Raw genomic sequence first — 15,755 nt, 5'->3', positions numbered from 1 at the left:
TTGTATTTACTTTCATAACTGTTGGATCTGAATTTTTTTATTGATATTTCTTCCAATTTAAATATGCAACATGTTTAGATAAGATATAAATAAATGGATTTAGAAGGAAACATGTACATTACAATTAACATAGACTTTTTAGGTAATTTTAAAAATTCAAGGTCCAATTAAGTAATAAAGTAAAATTATAGGGATTAAATAAAAAGAGCACTTGCCCTATTTTATTTATAATGCAACCAAACTCTACATGAAATTTCCTGAACAGAAGAGAGTTACCGTTCCCACTTGTGTAATCAATCAATCAATCATAGCCTTCAATCACACAAGAATCCCAAAGAATTTCCTCAGATTCACACCTCACGAAATTTACATTTAAATTGCAAATCATAATTAACAAGCTCCAACGCATTCAAAATAAAGTATTAAGATATGGGGAACACAATAGGTGGAAGAAGGAAAGCAAAAGTGATGAAGATTGATGGAGAAACAATAAAATTAAAGACTCCAATTCAGGCTAGTGAAGTTGTTAAAGACTACCCAGGTTATGTTCTATTGGATTCAGAAGCTGTGAAGCATTTTGGCATTAGGGCAAAACCCTTGGAGCCACGGCAACAACTTAAGCCCAAGAAAGTATACTTCTTGGTGGAGCTGCCCAAGCTTCCTGATGAGGAAAAGATCACGAGAAGAGTGCGTTCTGGGATTCAGATGAGCGCTAAGGATAGGCTCGAGTGCTTGATGCTGTCAAGGAGGGCGGTTTCGGATCTTACTGCGGTTAATGTAAGGTCGAGCCACGGCAGTGAGGTGGCACCGGGACCGGGGACGGGTCAGATGAGGGTCAAAATGAGGCTGCCTAGGGCTCAAGTTGAGAAGTTGATGGAAGAGAGTGCAAATGATGAAGAGGTGGCTGAAAAGATTGTTGATCTTTATGTGGAAAAATCCGGTGGCGGCGGCGGACGTTGCTACAGTGGTGAGCTTCGGCCGGAGGAGGAATGGAAGGCGGGTCAAGGTGGCGTAAGAAGAGATTTTAAGGCGCGTGAGGTATGTTTCCTTTGCTTTGAAATTAATTTATTTCCATGTGCGTACTGGATTGACTATTGAAGAAGTATCTCATGTTTCTAGCCGGCACAAACCTGATTTTGAGGAGACTCTTTGTGGTGCAAATAGTAAATTTTAATTTACTATTTACTATAAGCTTAGCCCACGATTAAATTTGTGATGTTTGCTATATTAATTTAAACTAATAGGAAACTAAAGAACGAATAGGTCTTAAAACTTAACCATAAATTTAGGTGGTAATTTAAATAAGCAAACAAATATGACTCCATTATTTCTGAATGCCTCGTTTTTTAGAAGACAAATTGTGTCAATTTATGAATCCATTGCTTTTTTTTTGTTTTTTTTTGTTCACCCTAAATTTTGTTTATAATCATCGGCATATGCATACATTGTTGATACCAATACTTTAACTATAACCACCGTTGGTTAACAGATAGAGATAGTAATAATAGTTAATAAAGCAAACAAAGATAAAATTAATTAATTATTAATCTTTCTCTTCAGTCTTCGGTGTGACTTCTTTTTGTTAATTAGTGCATATCAAAGTATTAATATACAAAGATTTGCCATTAATAGAAGGAAAGATTAAAAAAATGGCCATGAAGATGACACGGTTCCAGACATCACCAACCTTAAGACTTTGTGTACATACACATGTACAGGTAGAAGTTGAAGGGTTGGTAACGTTTAAATCAATTTTTATTATTTAATTTTTTAAAATTTAAACTTAAGTGAACAATTAAATAAGACTGTTTAAAGACCACTCGTGAGCCTCCGTGCTCCGACGGCAACTTGAATTAGAGAAAAAAGAAGAGCCGCATACGACTTCAGAATTTTTTGATAAGCCTAAATATTGTCCTATTCCCCCACTTGTCTCATTAATGAAGGCAAGATAAGAGTCAAATTGTGACACCCAAAAATTAAAGTGAAAAAAAAATCGCTATCATCTCGCTTTTCTACATGCTTATCTATGCTTATTGTATTAATAGTTTTCTTCTGTGTTTATACAATTTTGCAGAATAAGCGAGTAAGTTTTGTCCCCTCAGAAGGAGAAATTCATTTAAATGTGGCCTCGCAATAGCAATTGATGGAGTTGATCAAATGAAGGAAAACGCAGCATGAATATTTTTTCTATTAGTATCCATATATATATGTAAATTCTTACTATAACTAGGTTTTTTCAATTAGAGACAATTATTGAGAGTTGTTATATGTTACAAAATAATATAGGTTACAGAAGCTAAAATGTGGTATTTATTTATTTTTTTCACTGTTGGGTAGGGATGACAATGGTTATCATCTACTGCGAATTTATCATTACCAAACATGCACTCATAACAAATTTAAATTATCAAACTCGCTTGCAACCCATTGTGTGTGTGTGTGTGTGTTTTTTTTTTTTTTAAATATGCTCCCTGTGGGTTTTAATAATTATCAAATCCACCCACGGCTTACCTTGGATTTTTTGCGGTTTCTCACATACAAAATCACAAATAAAAAAACATACTTTTAACAATGCCTAAAAATTTATAACAGTAGCCTGAAAAATCTACATAAAATACTCAAATCTAGATTTTACTACTATAAATGAGAAATTAAAGTTTTAACATTAAAAAAAACATAAAATATATAAATATAACACAAAATATTTCTATTATAGGCAAATCATCGTCACTACGATCAATATCCTACTTCATATTTTAATTAATTTATAAGAATTACCAACAATATTAACAAGTAGAATTTGAACAACTACGGTTGACAATTAATTAAAAAAAAATGAAAATCCAACTTTAGTAAACAATCATTAGGTTTAATTCACTAAAGCAAAATAAACAAAATTAATCAAATTAAAATAAAATAACAGTGATACTAAAATAAAAAATATAAAATTTCTACTTATTAGAAGCTTGCTGTATCATTGTATCTATCTTAATATATATATATATATATAAAGAGTTAGATTAAGTTTCAGAATTAGAAAGATTAGGTCACGAGTAATATCTTTAGCTTATATATTTTTATAATTAAAATTTTTGATGTAATTTTTATAATTAAAACTGGAAACATAAATAATTAAAAGAAGGGCATTAGTATCCACAAGATTTTTGCTCAATACTAAACCTACTTGTAATTCGTAATGGATTTAAATTTAAAATATAAACTCATTTGCAACCCACAACATTACTTGTAAGGGGTGAATTTTTGCAAACAAATTTGAGTGAGTTCGTGAATAATTATGAGATTAATAACACAATTATAATTATGATAACAAATTTGTTATCGTACATTACTATATACCATACATCGATTTGACAGTTGCTGTAAAAAACAAATAGATAATTTCTGTTAATTTTACTTTTGTGGTCCTCATAATAATTATGAGATTAATGTATGGTGCATAATCCTTAGCAACTTCCTATCACCTTAGCTAGTTGATAAAATTTGATAATAAGGACTTGACGTGGAAAGTTACGCATTGATGGATCAATACGACAGGGAAAAAGAAAAAAAAGGCTACGATCGATGTGATGTTCAGAAACTTAATACATCGAACTATAGAGACACTAAATATTGGATGTGTGGAGGTTAATCACCTGAATTTTAGTCTGATGCCGAGTCATTCACCTACTAGAATTCTAAAGATATATATATATATATATATGTATGTATGTATAGCATAATTTTAAAGCTAAACATAGTTCGAAAAACAGCGATAATAAAAGACAAAAATAAATTTATTATCTAAGTCTCAAACCCCCATTTATAGGGAGGAATATAATGAGTCCCCCTCTTATTGGGACTCAAACCGGAGCTACATATAAAGACTGCGAGGCATGAATTTTATGTTTTATTTACTAAATTTGAACATGAATTAGAATAAAAAAACTTGTTTACTTGTTATTATTATTTAATGTCATTATTATTATTATTAATTATTTATAATTTTGTTATTAATTTTTTAAAAATTATCATTAATATCATAGGATATTAATTAATAAAGAATATTTTAGTAAATTATAATGTTAATTTCAATTACTGATTACTAAACGTAAGGACTTACAAACTCTTTTCTTCCTTACAATATGACCTGTAGCGTGTTGCAGTCTTATTATTATGTTTTTACCAGGTGATTATTAGATCATGTCTAGCTCACTCGAGGTGACTGTCAATTTTGAATTAGTCTTCCAAAGATGAAATTATATATTTGAACTTTTCAAAAATTAGTTTTTCATGGACACCATAAATGGTCCAGCTACGTTGCAATTGTGATATGATATCACAATTGCTTTCAGTCATTAAATTCAGTTAATATAACTATTCAACTGTAGATCCAACGACTGAAAGCAACTATAGTACCATACCATAATTGCAACATAATTTTGCCCCACCATAAAATGCCTGTAATGCTTGAAATGTAGTCTTAATGTAATTATTTCGTGATCACTTGGCTAATATCTTGGGGATGTCATGATTGCCTGGTTTGTGAGAAAACGATGTCTCATAATTAATTAAAGGAATTCCTATCCAAGAAAACAGTGAAATTTGATGCGCAAGAAAAACTAAAACGAGCCAACTTGACCCAATTGGCCAATTCAGTACCCAAAACTGAAATCCAAATAACCAAGTAAGTGGGCTTGAATGGCATAAAATTCACTCCATACCACTGTTTATTTAATCACACCCCGCGTCTGTACCAGGATAATTTAGATTTAAGTCCTTAGTTCTTTCATAAATTTTAGAATAATCTAGTTGTTTGCACAATTCAATTAATTAACCAATCTGTCCATTCATACATTGGGAGAGAGAAAATTAGGTACAAAATGAAACGTATGCATTCCAATGTAAGTCCATAGTCTCCTTGTGGAAGGATTGACTTGTGATTAACGCAGAGGACATCGAGAACCAAATTTTGGAAAAGACTAAAAAGTTAAATGTTTCCTTTGATCAATTTTCTTACATTTTTGGGATCAAACTATGGACTTAATATTATTGGGACGAGTTGAGTCAAGAGTCAGGCAGCAGATTTCCTTCAGAATCATACTCAATTTTCCCGGAAAAATCTAAAGGCCGACACCTTTCTCCCCTCATGATCGTTCTTCTCCAGACGGCGTCATCATCTTCATCTTCTACTTGCACTTTCTTCCATGAGATCAACTTCACTAAATGATGAGCTTTGCCGCTAATATTACTGTTCAGTTTCGTAAGAAGCCTCATCTCATTGGATGGCTGGGAACTCATTCCTTCCTTTTCAGCTTTGAGAGAGTTCTTTGCTCTGCGATGAGAAGCACAGAGAAATGTAACCAAAGAAAACACAGACAAGACAGCGATTAGAGCAAAGAACAAGGAAAAGGGTGTCGACCGAAATTGAAGATTTTGCTTGGGGAGGTCAATAACTGGCCTTGCCATGATTATTAATTAATTATTATGCGAAAAGAAATTGAAGAAAAAGAAGAGAAAGATCATCAAGGATGGAATGGATGTTTTGTAAAAGAGAAAATTTATTGCGGGTTTTAATTTTAAGACTGTTTGGAGCACTAAGCCTCAGCATTATATATAAGAAGATAGCAGCAGTATTATGACCACTCATTAGGAAGGTGAGTAATTAAAAGCAGATTTGAATTTTCTCCATCGTGTTTTCCACGGTGAGTTTAATCAACCCCAGTATCCCGACATTGATTTGATTTTATCAGTTGACTTGGATTCTACCGTCTTCAACGGTTTAAAGCCAATAACCTGTATTACTTTAGTTAAGGTCACAGGTCAGGTAGTCTTTCCTTTGAACCAGACTCAAAACTTTGCTTGTTTTGAATAAGAAGAAAATAAGCTGGAGAGGCTTCTGAGCAAAGACCATAAAGCACTTATAGCCACTTCAGTATTTTATTTAGTACATCTAAACAGCGTAAGGCTTTATGTATGCATATTAATTTAATACCACTTTGTTCAATACAACGTTGGCACTCCATACTTAATTAATTGCTGAGGCTTGAATCTTGATGTGGATCAGATTCTGCTCTTTATGGTGGTCGTGTACGTGTATATATATATATATATATATATATATATATATACTCTTAGCACCGGATTAATGGATTAGATGTACCTTTGAATAACTTAATTAGGATCACCGATCAAAGAGAGAAAATCAAGGTCTTGTACTAGTTTGTTATTATCATGACAATTATTATCACGTACAGGAAAGCAAAAACAGAGCAAGAGTACAAATTAAAGGTTGACGCACATGGGAAAACATGCCTAATCAAATGGGAATTGCATTGGTGACTCTTGGATAAACAACGGTGGCAGGATGAGCCATGATACGACGACCCTTCATGTGCTTAAAGCAAAAAACCAAGGCCCCCAGCGGCCATTCCACGATGGCAGCCGCCGCAAATGCCAAGAACCCAACCGTCGGCCCGACCACTTTGCACCGACACGGGTTGCTACGCGTGCCACATTGAACACATATCGGAATTCCGATACCAGCAGTCATCTTGAGTTGGGATATTAATTGCACCAAACTTACAATTTAAGATTAAGACGCAAAGACAGCAATGGAGGAAATAAGATGATAAAGGCGACGACAAATTTTGTTCTCGAGTTTCGTGGTGTGGATCGTACAGAAATGCGGTTTGCTGTTTTTAATTTATAGGCTATAGCGATGGAAGAGACTGTCATCGGAATGCGACACGTGTCAGTGTAAGGGAGTGGCAATAACACGTGTTATCGTGATGGTTAAATGTATTGGATACGTGTCTTCATCAACTCCTCTCGTGCAGGATCGGAGGAATTTTTTAAGCGGATGGATTCGGGGATGTCGGTTCATTTAATGGGTGTTCTGACGTGGATGCAGCAGGAGTTCTCTGATTAGCCAACATGGACTGGACCGATAACAAGACGACACGACAGTCAACAGTCAAATGAGATGAAGGCTCGGCTCGCTGCCACAGTACAATAGATTTTTATGAAACCATGCATGGAAGATGGAACTTGGAACACCATTTGAAGTATGTTCTAAATACCCCCACCGACACAACTCGCACTTAATTCGTTGCCAGATGGTGGTGTATTTAGAAAAATTGGTGCGTGTCACTAGTAAGGAATCTATCTTTTATCTTCAGGAGTTTTGGACTCTTGAGAGACACTCCGTTTAGTAATAGTCAAAGTTAAGATATGCATTCGGCCACTTCCCCCAAATTTGTGTAAGGGGGAGGAGAAAATTATTCAACTATAGGGTGGGTTTTGAACCAACGTTGATTTCATTTCTTATTTCATCATTCATATGATATTAATCAGTAACATAGTGATACGTCGTCACGTGACTACTATGTATATATTTAATTAAGAAAAGTTGATTTTATTATTCCAGATCCAGCCTCAACAAACAACGAACTGATCTAAAATTCCCACTCCCCTCTTGCAAAAATGAACCATTTCGATAAATTAATATAGAATCCGGTGCATCAAGTAGTAACCTATTAAGTTGAGTGGAGAAGAGCACAACAGCGAGCTGGGGTGGCACATGATTAAACTAAAATTTCGCATTCTCCTAAAGCTAGATCACACAAATACGTTTATTCTTCATCTGCAAAAATGTTGGCCATATAAAAATTTGATGAACGTTGTAAAAGTTTCAAATTGAAAATAAATAAAATATAGAAGATAATTGATAAAAGACTAAAGAACAATAATTTAGAGGTATGGTGGAACCGTGGAAGGGGGCAAAAAAAGAGAAAAGGATGCTAACTAAGCATGGTGTGTGGGGGTGGGGCAGTGTTTGGTTGAGGAATGGGGGTGGTGAATGGCCAGTGATGCTTCTCTATCGATCATCAATGTGCATGCACTCTTATTTTCTAACTTTTTGTCCTCTTCGTTTCTCTTCTTTAAACGCCTCTCTCTTCCTTAGATGATCAAGTTTAATTAATTTGCTTTTGCATATATATGTGTTTGAGTGTTTAATTAACTTCTAAATGATCAACAATCGTTATGTACTAAAAGGTTAGAAACTTATAGTAGCTTTAAAAGTGGAGAACTTGTTGGGTATTTCCTTTGGAAGAAAGAGGAAAAAAGGTTACCAACAAAGTGTTGGCTCCACTGGCAATGAAGTTTCCTTAAGTGGTTTGACTGGGTTTGCTCCCCAGTTCGAGTCGCAGGGAAGTCGTCTTTGTTGGGAGAACTTGTGCCTCTCGATTCGAGCGGGGACTTCTAATCTGGGTTGTGGTACGAGATTAAAGGTGCCTTCCACAGTTAGGGCCCTCCCCAGGATACCCCGTGATCAAAACCAAAAAAAGAAAAAAAAGAGGAAAAAAGGTTGTTTAAATTCCTTGTTGATCTTTGACAGGGCATATGATTCTTTTCTGCGTTACCAATTTATTTTATTATTTTTTATACACGTGCAAAAACTTGCTCACCAAATTAATATCCTTTTGGAATCCACTCTCATGTAACCACGGGAGAGCATTCGTGATGACACACATATAATATTCTTAAAATTGACCCTCATAACTGTACTGGTCGATGCTTGCAGCAGGAATATATAGAAATTAAAAGGACCCTCCAGCTTTCAGTGGCTCCTATTCCTTATAGTGCTGGCATGCATGTGTGGATCAGTTAGTTAATTAGAGGACTGTAATTAATTGTGTACGTGGGATACAAAGCTAAAATATTAGACACTGTCATATCATTTGATCAGTTATTAAATTATATAATTAGTGCTATATAAGTAATGAAAGCAAGATCAGAAGAATATATAGTTCCAGGGTTGCACTTTTTGAAATGTGCTCTTGAAGTTTTTTTTCCTTCTTGGGGAAAGCAAAGTATACTCTTTTAAGTCTTAGCCGGCAAGCCTGAGCTAGCCTCTTATTATTTGTAGAGTATCAACATTAAAAAAAGAAAAAGAAAAAAGCTTGAGCATTCTTTTGTTTTTATTTGTTAACGTTCTTAATGTATTAGCTATTATATACTCCTTCTTTTAATTGTTTTTTTTCACTTAATTAGCTTTATATATTAATTAATTGAATTTTACATTCCAATTAAAAGATGTGTTTGTTCCTCTGTTTATTCAGTCAAAAACTTATTTCGTATGAGTGGTTGCAACAAAAGGAGAGATGCTAATAATCATTGGCAAGGTATGTGAAAATTAACAATTTCAAATGAAGTGATTAGCTGGCAGATTAATATGTAATTATATGAGGTAATTCAGTACGTAAACTTAGACAAAAGATCCTATAATCAAATAGCTGCATAGTTGTGATGTAATATCACATTGTGGGAGCAAAAGGAAGATATCATCGGCTGAAAGCAAAGATCAAGATTCGGGCCAGCTAGTATTTGGCTTGAAAGACTATATGCTATGATAACATGCTACATATGCCTACCCAAAATGAAGAGGGGTCCCCTGCATTTAAAACGTACACATGCAATTCCCTTTCAAAAACACAGCAAAAACCATTGAATGAGTCTAGCTCTCATTATAACTACACGTCTCTCTCAAGTACTCTCACCATTCAACTGTTCAGTTTTCGAATAAACCAGAATTACTTGATTAACCTAACCTGCTGACCTCTTCTTTCATCTCCATATATCTATCTCCTCCTTTCTTCCTCGCTACGCATGCACTCAACGTAAGGCTAATAACAAAACCCACCTCACTTTTTGACTCTCTCTTCCTTTCTCTTTGCATTTTCATATAAAACAAACACTTCATAACCCCAGTATTACTCCTTTATCAATCCATATAAATCGGCCCTTCTCTCTCTTGGCTCTCTCTGTCCAAAAAAAATGGGGTTGCCTAGAAAACAAAGAATTCATCAAACACTTAGTATTGTTGTACTTGTTCCCATTTTGTTAATTGCAATTAGTTCAATTTTAGCTAGTGCAAATATTTCCAAGAAGCTAGACCAAGAATTGGTGCCACCGCCGCAGATACCAGACACCAGTATAAAGTGTGGCACATGCCCTTGTGTGAACCCATGTGGTCAGCTCCCTCCTCCGCCACCACCGCCGCCGCCGCCGCCACCACCACCATCGCCGCCAAAGACTACATACTGTCCTCCGCAGGTGCAGACACCGCCGCCACCCAGGTTCATCTATGTGACTGGTGAGCCTGGGGAAATTTACCACACTGATTCTGATGACTGGGGGTTTTACTCGACTGCTCAACCAAATGTGGCTAAAAATTGGTTGCTTTTGGCTGCATGTGGTGTGTTGGGGCTCTTCATAATTTGGTAAAATTAATGTAATATTGTGATCAAATATCTTAGATCTTGACAGTGTCAGTATCCTACATGCTACATGTACTTGTTAATTTCTCTCTTCATTCGAATTGATCATGTTTTATTTTGATAAGTGGACAAAATCATTATGCTGGGGTTTCTCCACATATTCTAATAATTAATCTTAAATGTTGTGATCGTGATCGAATATGCACCCCACAACTAATGCTGCAATTATATATTAGAAACGTTTTAATTAAGCCAATTTGAGCAATGATCATCTATTACTATTGGCCAGAAAGTTACTAAGAGTTGTGTTAGAATCAGTTGTTCGTACAACAATGGTCACGATTACTAATCTATTAAATGGCACGTACGTAAAATTCATTTAACTTGTCTTAAGTGGTTGTTAGCTTCCCGTGGCCGACAGAATTAGAAATTGAGGGGTGGAAATATCCCCAGTCATTATAATATCAAATAGAAAAATATTTAATACATTCTTTATTCTTATAAATAGATATTAATGTATGATATCTCGTCAAACTTTAACAAATAGTCGTCGTAAATTCATTGCGTATATGACAAATTTTATATAATAAAGATACATGTATGATGTATGGTTTATTATCTCAGCACATAAATAAGCTATCATAAACTTTTAATTAAAGTGATCGTTAATATATGGACATAAAACATTCAACTTATCTTTAATCAAGTCGTCGTTAGCTTCCCATGGCCAGCAAAACTAACTTCATTCTCTCTTGGTACCATAGTTTTAACGAGAATAAACTGATAAGCCAATTCTAAGCTCGATAATTGACGTGATGTTTTTTTTTTTAAAAAAAAAGATAAAACGAAAAAAAAGGGCAAAAGCTAGCTAATTTAATTGACTCCAAACTCCTAAGTTCATAATAGTAGTAACCAGTAAGCATCTGTTTTTCTTTATTCCTATTCTTTGCTGCCGCTTTTCCTATCTCTTTCTCCTTGCAGAAAGTTGACCTACAATATTCTCTGCATAGAGTTGTAACACTAATCTTTATATTTTTAAAGCAAATGGTTTTGAGCATCAGCGAAACAGGTGTCACATACAGAAGCAAAGAATACAATCAATTAATAACATACGCTAACGCATATTTCATCACTTTACGTTATAAAATTTTAATATTATACCACTATGATTTGAAAATATTGAGTGATTGGCACCTAAGATGTAGACTTTATATAATAATTTGTGGTAGAAATAACATGCCCCATCAAAGTCTATATGAATGCTCAAGTTTAGGGCATTTCCTTTCCAAAAGCTCCTCATATTTATAATGGTGAACGAACCAACCAAGTAATTATGCTGTTTGTTCTTCCATCCAGCTATTTGTCTTCATTTTGAGGGCATCCATTGATGAATTAAAATCTTTAATTGCCAGTACGCTAGCACATACAGGAGGGTTAAGTTGCAGTTAATTAAATCTTGGGGAACATCTGCACGAGCCATTTTGCGTCAAAGATATATCATCCAATCATCAACGGGGGCGAAAAATTCACCTCTCAATGACCATAGAATGCCTCGACTCTTATAGTACTTTTCGTTTCTTCCTTCTTGATTTTAGATCCATTTAATTCCTGATCGCAGATTAATTTCCTTGTTGCTATGATTGGTACATATTTTTGTAAACTCTTTAGTTTATTTTGATCACAATCAACTCTTATATTTCTAATTAATGATGTTATTTTGCTAACGCTGCGATGAATGTTATCAAGTTTCTTTATAAAGTTTAATAGGGTTTAATTCATCTAATTAATTTTCTGATGCTGTTTCTGCTACAGATACACCTAAAATCGAAGAGGAATACATACGCGTTTGAGGTACGATCTAAATTAAATCTCAGTAACAAAATTTTAATCAAATGAAAATTTTGTTAATCATATTCTGCTCACATGCATGAATAGCCAAATTCGTACGATAATTGGTTTATATTGCATAATAAATAAACAGAACTCTCATGCAAATTCCAGGAAGTCAGGAAGAAACCAACGGTTCTGATTTCTGATAAAGACATTGACATCTTGCTGAAGCAAGGCTGCAAGAGACATAATCGTTCTCATAGCTAGCAAAGGCCAAACCCGAAGCTGCTATGTCATTGTCAAAGTCTGTGGGTGACTTGGCGCCCTTATGATGTGTTACATGATTGATATATGATTACAGATACACACAATTTTAAAACTAAATGCATTTATAGTTTCACCAAGATTTGGTGCACATTCTAGCTGTCAGTGACTTTAGTGCAGTCGATCAGTACTAACAACATAAGAGTTTTAAATGCAGCACTTTACAGATGTGGTTGAAGCTCTGGGTATCACAACCCAAAGCGTAGCTAGCTACCTACCTTTTTGAATAATTGAGTACCCAATTGAATTTTGTTCTTATGTGTCAAAGAAACGAGAGAAAACAGCAATAATTCAAAAGGTAACATACGATGTTAATTTATTTTTTTTGAACAAAGAAAGGAATACATTTTGAGTGAAAGGAAAAAGAGGAAAAGATTGCATAATGTGTGGACTAAGATGTTACATATAGATCTTAATTTGGGTTGGTTATATATAACAATTTTTTCATTTTACATATAACTTATATTTTTCTTGCATTGAATGTTACAGAAAATTGTTATATTTAAACACAATGTTTTTACCATTAACAAAAATTTTGTTATATATATATATATATAATAAAAAAAACTAGTTGTAGATACACGGTGCAGTTGATGCACCGTATCAATAATTTTTTATTCGTCATATATTTATAAAAATTCGAAAGTAGTGGTGCTGGTGGATGGAGAAAAGGCTATACGCTCACATCGAGATTGTGGAGGGACTATAGGTTATGGAGGGGTTTGATCTACAAATTTAGTCGTTAAAAATTGTTAAAAATTCTAATCAATCTATATACACACACTGTATAATAGAGATTCTATAAAATCATAATGAAATTGCTTGCTATTAGGAACGCTGGTTCATTATTGGTTCCTAAAGAAATTTTAACATAAGAGTTTTATATTATCCCGATCCATTATGTTTAAATAAGTATGTTTTTTTTAAATAATCATAAAAAAAACATATATAAAAAATTTTAGACATTCTTTATATACGTATGTTGAATTCTCATCATGTCTACGTTTCAATTAATTATTTTAAAAATAAAAATACGTGTGGTAAAATTTATCGGATCAAGTAATATAGACTAAAAGCAACGTAGATCAAAATTATTATTTTTCTGTATCAAGTGCAATATTGGTCAAAATTGGAAACTCTGCCCCCTATAATTAGATATTTAACAAGTTCTACTGTGTCTTCAATACCGAGTGGGTCAAATCAAATGTCAAATTTTAAGCTACTTTTACAGACCTTTAACCATACTTCCAAAATTTTCAGATCTTATATTAATTGAATAATTCCTGCATGATTATCCCTAAGCCTTTTGAAATATATAATATGTCAGCACCCACTGCACATAAAACTTAGCCTCTGGTTCTTCACTCTTTCTTTGTAAGGCCAGAAAAATATATGCCATGGCCCAAAATTTCATCCATGCGGTCTCCATAACTCTTCTTTTCTTCATATTTTTTCCGAAATTTCAAGCCACATCCACGCCGCTAACTACACTACCAAGCCAAACTTGCCCTTACCCTTGTATACCACCACCTTTACCCACCACAAGCTGCCCTCCACCGCCTTCGTCGCCACTTTTGCCATTACCACCACCACCACCACCGCCAATGACGGTGCTGCCACTAATCCCACCGCCACCAGGGACCGAGATATGGGCTGCACCTCCACCTCCTAACCCAATATTGCCGTATTTTCCATGGTATTACAAGTATCCTCCTCCTCCGCCGGACTATTCCTCAGCAATGTCTCTCAGGAAATCAGTGATTATGTTCCCATGCATCATTCTGGTATTTTTATGTTTCTTTTCACTTGCTTTTAATATTTGAAATATGTAGCAGCTTAGCTGGAGCCAGGAATCAACAATGTTGATGATTAATTAAGTGAAGGGCTAATTTGCATGAAAATAGAACTTGCCTAGCTTGTGTATTAATTTTGATTACCATGAAAATGACCACGTAATTGTCATTATTTTTTTTTTAAAAAAAATAAATCTACATGCTGCCATTCCATTTTGTTTTTGTACAAATGGGGCCAAAGGCTTTAGTTAAGTAGTCCAAATGATTCTTTAGTGACGTAAACTTGCACCAACAAACTTATGGTGCATAAATAACGACAAAAGCACGCATTTCATTAATGATGTTTCATCTAAAGTTTTCTTAAAATGGCAGGTTGCATGCAAGTTGAAGTAATGGCAGGTTGCATGCAACTCCTCCACCAATCTTTTAAACTTCCTCTTGGGATCATTTTCTCTCACAACAAACAGTTAATGGCTCTTTTGTTAGGAAAGCAATTTGGAATTAAAGCAGTCGTCACTGTTGACCAGTTCTGTTTTTTTACAAAATTGAAAAATAGAAAGAAGATAGCAGGCTTTTCCGTACATACATTCTTATAAATGCTATGTAATGTAGAAATCACATAAATTTCCTTCTCTATTTCTCTAAAATACTAAAATGTATGTTTTTTCCGCACACGGATATTTTGTATATCAGATGAAAAAATCACATCCGTCTGTTCCGAATTGATCTCAGATAATGATTAAGCTCGCGCCAATATCTTTGCTTTTGAACTCAAATAACTTGGCCAAAATTAAGGAAATATTCGTGCACTGTTGCTGAAAACCGACGGATTTAAGTACGCATGTACAAAGCCGTTTTCTAGATATATTTCATTTTACAAAACAGTTTCCCAAAATGAAATTTACAAAACATTATCAAACATGAATTATGTAACATTTCTTTTGTGGTTCTAACGAAGTGAGAAAAGGAAGCCTCTGCTCATAGACTCATAGTCCATTGATCTAGCATTTTGCTCTACATCTAGAGACAGCAATTGCTGCCGAGTTTAACTGTCTATTATATTCCCTCTCAAAATTGTGGAATGTTTATCTTGGGAGCTAACTACCTCTTAATTATGTGAATAAAATTACGATACCTACTCACGGAAAAAAGAAAGAGGGGTTGTGGGTAGAGATGACAACTGGATCGCTCCATAATGGATATTCACAATATCCATTCAATTGGATCGGATAATATCCATCCAAAAATTTTTGGATCTTGAAATGGATATTTTAAAATTATATCCAGATAGATATGGATGGATATGTATAATTATTTTTACCCAATGAATATCCGTTTAACCCAACATAAGTTTAAAAAATTTTAATTTTATAAAATTAAAAATAAAAAATATAATAAACAAACAATTGTAAAAATATTATATTAACTAGTGAAAAATTTAAATTCCTCTTATATTAAAAATTAAAGTTTTCAAAATTATCCTTTAATTTTTTAACTTATTTAATACTATTAATAATTATTATTTTAT

General features: G+C 34.0%; 4 protein-coding genes across 4 annotated transcripts; 2 read left to right on the top strand and 2 right to left on the bottom strand.

Moving 5' to 3' along the window:
* Positions 1–226: 226 nt before the first annotated feature.
* LOC18037989 (uncharacterized protein At1g66480) lies at positions 227–2,317 on the top strand. Its single transcript, XM_006430581.2, has 2 exons — positions 227–1,038; positions 2,075–2,317. The coding sequence occupies exons 1-2, from the start codon at positions 430–432 to the stop codon at positions 2,135–2,137; spliced, it is 672 nt and encodes a 223-aa protein (XP_006430644.1). The 5' UTR covers positions 227–429; the 3' UTR covers positions 2,138–2,317.
* A 2,747-nt stretch (positions 2,318–5,064) lies between these two features.
* Positions 5,065–5,466, bottom strand: LOC18037988. Its single transcript, XM_006430580.2, has one exon. It carries the CDS (start codon positions 5,464–5,466, stop codon positions 5,065–5,067), a length of 402 nt encoding a protein of 133 aa, XP_006430643.1.
* A 724-nt stretch (positions 5,467–6,190) lies between these two features.
* On the bottom strand, positions 6,191–6,662 carry LOC18037987. The gene has a single exon (XM_006430579.2). The coding sequence runs from the start codon at positions 6,548–6,550 to the stop codon at positions 6,317–6,319; it is 234 nt and encodes a 77-aa protein (XP_006430642.1). The 5' UTR covers positions 6,551–6,662; the 3' UTR covers positions 6,191–6,316.
* A 2,816-nt stretch (positions 6,663–9,478) lies between these two features.
* On the top strand, positions 9,479–10,498 carry LOC18038668 (leucine-rich repeat extensin-like protein 2). Its single transcript, XM_024182317.1, has one exon. It carries the CDS (start codon positions 9,838–9,840, stop codon positions 10,285–10,287), a length of 450 nt encoding a protein of 149 aa, XP_024038085.1. The 5' UTR covers positions 9,479–9,837; the 3' UTR covers positions 10,288–10,498.
* Positions 10,499–15,755: the final 5,257 nt, after the last annotated feature.

Source organism: Citrus clementina, unplaced genomic scaffold (genome assembly GCF_000493195.1).
Source record: "Citrus clementina cultivar Clemenules unplaced genomic scaffold, Citrus_clementina_v1.0 scaffold_6, whole genome shotgun sequence".
In the NCBI taxonomy this organism is placed as follows: domain Eukaryota; kingdom Viridiplantae; phylum Streptophyta; class Magnoliopsida; order Sapindales; family Rutaceae; genus Citrus; species Citrus x clementina.
The sequence above is the reverse complement of the archived record's forward strand: the minus strand, read 5'-3'. Positions and strand labels throughout refer to the sequence as shown.

Coding starts and splice junctions, on each gene's coding strand:
- LOC18037988 (XM_006430580.2), bottom strand. CDS start 5,466: ATGGCAAGGCCAGTTATTGACCTCCCCAAGCAAAATCTTCAATTTCGG.
- LOC18037989 (XM_006430581.2), top strand. CDS start 430: ATGGGGAACACAATAGGTGGAAGAAGGAAAGCAAAAGTGATGAAGATT. Junction 1,039..2,074: donor GAGATTTTAAGGCGCGTGAG/GTATGTTTCCTT, acceptor ACAATTTTGCAG/AATAAGCGAGTAAGTTTTGT.
- LOC18037987 (XM_006430579.2), bottom strand. CDS start 6,550: ATGACTGCTGGTATCGGAATTCCGATATGTGTTCAATGTGGCACGCGT.
- LOC18038668 (XM_024182317.1), top strand. CDS start 9,838: ATGGGGTTGCCTAGAAAACAAAGAATTCATCAAACACTTAGTATTGTT.